Here is a 4534-nt window from a genome sequence, read left to right on the forward strand (position 1 = left end):
TACCGATCGAGTTCTACGCACATACCATACAACAAAAATGAGGAAATGAAAGAGTTGTTAGCCATATAATGAAGGAATGAAATCACGCACACTGTACCTCCAAACTGAAAAATGACTTCGATGAACTTGAATATCTGGATATCTCAACTCACATATAAATAAACTCTGATAATATTCATAGGCAAAATTATTCTTAATTAATGTCATAAATACCTTGTTGAGATGGAAAGTCCCCCCCTTCAAGAAACAACAATTTTTACGCTGAAATTTTGCATGATAGGCAAAATGCTTATTTTTCAAAAAAAAATTATTTTATTTTCCCTAGCAAAGATTTTATCTAGCTATGGTGAATGAGTCAGAGCTTACATTACTTTAGAATTTTTACATTAAGGAAAATGACCAACTTCAAACCAATGTAAACATCTTGTATGCGAATGCCATCTATAACTTATTAGCCACCTTTAAAAAGCATATAATTACTTCCTACCGAGGTTTGCACCCTTAACAGGCTATTGTTGCTTGGATATTAAATGTTTAAATGATAGATTTTCTTAAGTATAACACATAAGGTTATATTAAGGCAACAAAGAATAAATAACTCAAGCAAATGTCAACTATTTAGAAAGGAAATTGTGTTTGAAATACATATTCATACCAATTAAGATCCACCTGCACATGAAAAATAAGCTTTAAGCATCAATTAAGTTCCACCTACACATGAAAATTATGTATCAAATTCATGGCTTGAATGTTAACTTTTACAGGTACACGGTTTGTTATATATGTCTTTGTATATTATTAAATTCTAAGCCATCAATACTTTCTGGTATTAAAATATCGTCTTTTAAGAATCTATTCTTCCTTATAAAACAATTCTAAGTTAGCTATCCGATCCACATGCATCTTCAGTATTGAAGCAAATAAAAAAATTATAAAAGAGGAGAAAAAAATATCATTAATACGCTTAAATTCAATATTGACCAATATTATTACTATCATTGCAGGACAAACTCAATTCCGAAATTTCTCCCCATATTAAATTTTACCTTAAAAACTTTTATGTTCAAATATAACACACCCTAAGCGAAATTTTAGATTACTTAACTCTGAGTAAAATATTTTCCAAATTTATGGAAACATGAAATAACTCCTATCATTCTCAATTTTAACTGTTTTCTAAAAGGTTCTATTATTTCAAAAAATTTAAATTTCACATTAACAAGAGATTGAGTAATTATATAATATAAGTAAAAAATAATTCTCAACCTACAAATTTATTTTATAGAATTGAGTTAAATTCAAATTTACTATAATAAGATATATTAGCTTTAATGACATGAAAAGAAAAGAAAAACCTAAAAAAAAAAGTAATCTACTCTGCGTTGGTTGGTATTGTTTGTTTTTTTTTCTTTTCCGAAGTAACTAAAAAAGATTCTTCTCTGGTGAAGAATCTGATCGATTATTTTTAATGCCTAAAATCACATCCACAAGTGCGACAAGAAGTTTAATTTAGCGAAAAAAACAACACTGAAGCTCCAAAGTACAGAAAAATAGGCATTATGTGTCTAGCTGCATTTCTCATTTCTTTTTAACATATTCAAACAACATTCAGCGCATATTTTTATTTTTAAAATATAAAAGTATACAATTTCGCCTAAAAAATTCAATGTAAATAAAAGACTAATATAAGATTCTGAAACAAATATTTATTAATAACATAAATTAACATTTATAAATAAATTTAGCTTAGACTCCAAGTGTTTGATAAAAACCAAATTATTAAACATAAATATAGCTCAACAACTTAAACTGAATTCTCATAGATAAACGAAATTTCCTAAATAAAGCAAATGACCGATACAAATTAAATTGTTCAAAATATAAAATTAAAGTAGTTCTTCAAATCAGTCTAACATAAATTAAATTATCCAAGTAATCTTCATGCATGTTTTTCTCATCCCAATTGTGAACCTGCAAATAATAATTAAATGAAACTAAATATTAGAAATTGTTTAGCATTTGTACTAAAATTAAATGTTTTGTTGAATTCATGGATTGACATATTTGTAAAGGGTAAATTGGTTATCCTAATCAATGAAGGTCAAATTTCTTTATTTTGAATTCGATTCTACTCAACTAAAAAAAAAATTCTAAACCAATTTAACTAGTATAATTCATATTGTTGGATGTATCAATTCAAACAAAAACTCTAAACCCTAAACACTCTTACATAAACCAACTACAATATATTTTTTTTTAACATCATTGACTTTGACTCTAAAAGCTTCATCCTATTTAGTTAATTGAAAAATTATTTAAACCACTCATTGTGTTAAAACAGTCATATTCAGTTTTATCTTATTTAACTCAACATGACTTAGATACACTCAAATTAGTCTAATATGACGATTTCAAAATTTAAGATATTTATAATTTATGTAATTGAAATTATTTAAATATATATATTATATATCCTTCAACTTATGCGTTAATTACATAAAAAAAAGTATGTAACCATATGTCAAATTAAACAACATGCCTAAAATTATGATGGAATAATGTAGTGATAGACTAAATATGTTACAACAACTGAAAATTAAGAAAGCATTGAAGCATTTAAAGAGAAAACGCAATAGAAATTGGAAATAATAATAAAGCTACTTTACCAGGTCTTTTTGGTGGAGGAGACATTTTACTGCTGTGTTACTTCCAAGACAGCACAAACTGTTTGAACCACAGCGAGAAATAGAAGAATTATTCCAGCCACTGAAATCGCAATTTTCCACGGAGTTTTGCAATATTCACGCCTCAAAGTCGCCTTCCAAATATTATAACGATTTCCATAAAAACCATTCAACTTTTCAAAGATTTGATTGTAATTACAATTTCTATCTATTATCGTAACATCTTTGCAAAGACCATTAAACATGTTAGCGACAGAATCAACATCCTCTAGACAGTTAATTAGTACTTTCTTTTGAACCAGTTTATCTACATCTTCCTTAGTGTTTATAAGGAAGTCCATAATATCAACATAGTCAGTAATATAGGATTCATGAGGATAATGACACTGCTCCAAAGCCACCATATTATGAAACAAAATTTTAGTGTCATCTTCCACTATCAATTGTGGAATTCTAAGAATCCCTCTTGAAAATGTCAAGTTTAATAAGCAATCACTTTCGGTTTTAACCTTAAACCTCACTCCTGCTTCTAACAACTGAGTAGTACTAGGAAGGTGTGTCAATAATTGATTACCACTCCTAAGCGGTCGTCTTTCCTTAGGATGTTGCAAGTGAAAAATTCTTATGAGATCCGTGAAGTGCCTAATGCTAATATTATCATTAATGCTCACTTTGGATTTATTGTAATTGGAAAAATAGTGAAATGTACGCTCAATAAGGGAACGGGTAGATGTAGAGGTGAAGGGCTCAATAAGGGAACGGGTAGATGTAGAGGTGAAGGACATACTGTAGAGAGTCTGAAGAAGAGAGAAAGGAAGTTGGTTTTCAAGTAACAACAAATCTATTCTTATATAACACCTCAACCAATTTGTTGAAAGACACACGTCGTCGTTTGACCATCCTTCATGGTATCTGCAAAAGAGCTCAAGTATAAAACCGGAATCCACAAAGATGATCTTCACCAGTTCCTCTGTACTAATATTAAGGGTGTCTGAATAAAAGCGACGAAATTGGGGCTCCACCTCTTCTATATAGCGTTTCCAAGTATCAGAAGCTGTTTGAGTTCGTTGAAGAAAGGCTTTGCAATAATTGAGTTTGTGTCTTTCCATGTTAAAGAGGCGAGAATCGGAATTGTGGTGAAAGGGGCCTATAGAAACAACATTTGGAGTGTACGCATCTTGATTGTGTCTGCGAATAGGAAATGGCACTCTGTAGATGCAACACTCCCCAATTACAGGTGCCTCTGCCGTCTCCAGCATCTTATCAATGTCCACCACATTCATCATTCTAGTAAACATAAAATCAACAAAGTTAGAGTCAAAATGTTTAAAAACAAAAATAAAAATGAATATAATCTCAACCATATTACCAACTTTCTTTGGATTCAATTTCAAGTTTTTAGCTAGAGAGTTCTTTAACTTTTTTTTTTTTTTAACATATATCCGCATCTCAGTCACATTTAATATCCACCAATATGTAATATCTCTTGTACTACGATTGACCAAGATTGACCAAGACGTGATTTCTCCACCTCTCACTTTCTATCTGTATCCCTCTTCTCCCTTTCTCTATGTATACATAGAAAAATGCTGCATCCTCTGAAAGATGAAGTCAAAATTTCTTCTGAATTATTAAAAAATTCATTTAAATAATAAAATATTAAAATAAACAATTATTTTATAATAAATTTATTAAAAACTAATAATATTTTAATATTTTAGACACTATTCGAAGTACCTTTCGCCCTCTATAACAGTGCTCTATATACATATTAGCATCCTGATTAGTCATCACATGCAACATGTAATAGTTTTGTATCTCTCTTAACCAAATTTATAATAAAATTAAAA

The 4534-nt window shown here is 29.4% G+C and overlaps 1 protein-coding gene across 2 annotated transcripts; it reads right to left on the minus strand.

The window, feature by feature from the left end:
- Window positions 1-1792: 1792 nt before the first annotated feature.
- Window positions 1793-4230, minus strand: LOC109792199 (UPF0481 protein At3g47200). 2 transcript variants are annotated; one of them, XM_020351590.3, is made up of 3 exons: window positions 4058-4230; window positions 2667-3971; window positions 1793-1971 (listed from the first exon to the last, which is right to left on the minus strand). In XM_020351590.3, the coding sequence occupies exon 2, from the start codon at window positions 3968-3970 to the stop codon at window positions 2693-2695; it is 1278 nt and encodes a 425-aa protein (XP_020207179.1). In that variant the 5' UTR covers window position 3971; window positions 4058-4230; the 3' UTR covers window positions 1793-1971; window positions 2667-2692. The 2 variants fall into 2 exon arrangements, with proteins under 2 accessions (XP_020207179.1, XP_020207178.1); XM_020351589.3 differs by having other exon boundaries at window positions 4054-4229.
- Window positions 4231-4534: the final 304 nt, after the last annotated feature.

This window comes from Cajanus cajan, chromosome 6 (assembly GCF_000230855.2).
Source record: "Cajanus cajan strain Asha chromosome 6, NIPB_CcT2T_4, whole genome shotgun sequence".
NCBI classification, from domain to species: Eukaryota; Viridiplantae; Streptophyta; class Magnoliopsida; order Fabales; family Fabaceae; genus Cajanus; species Cajanus cajan.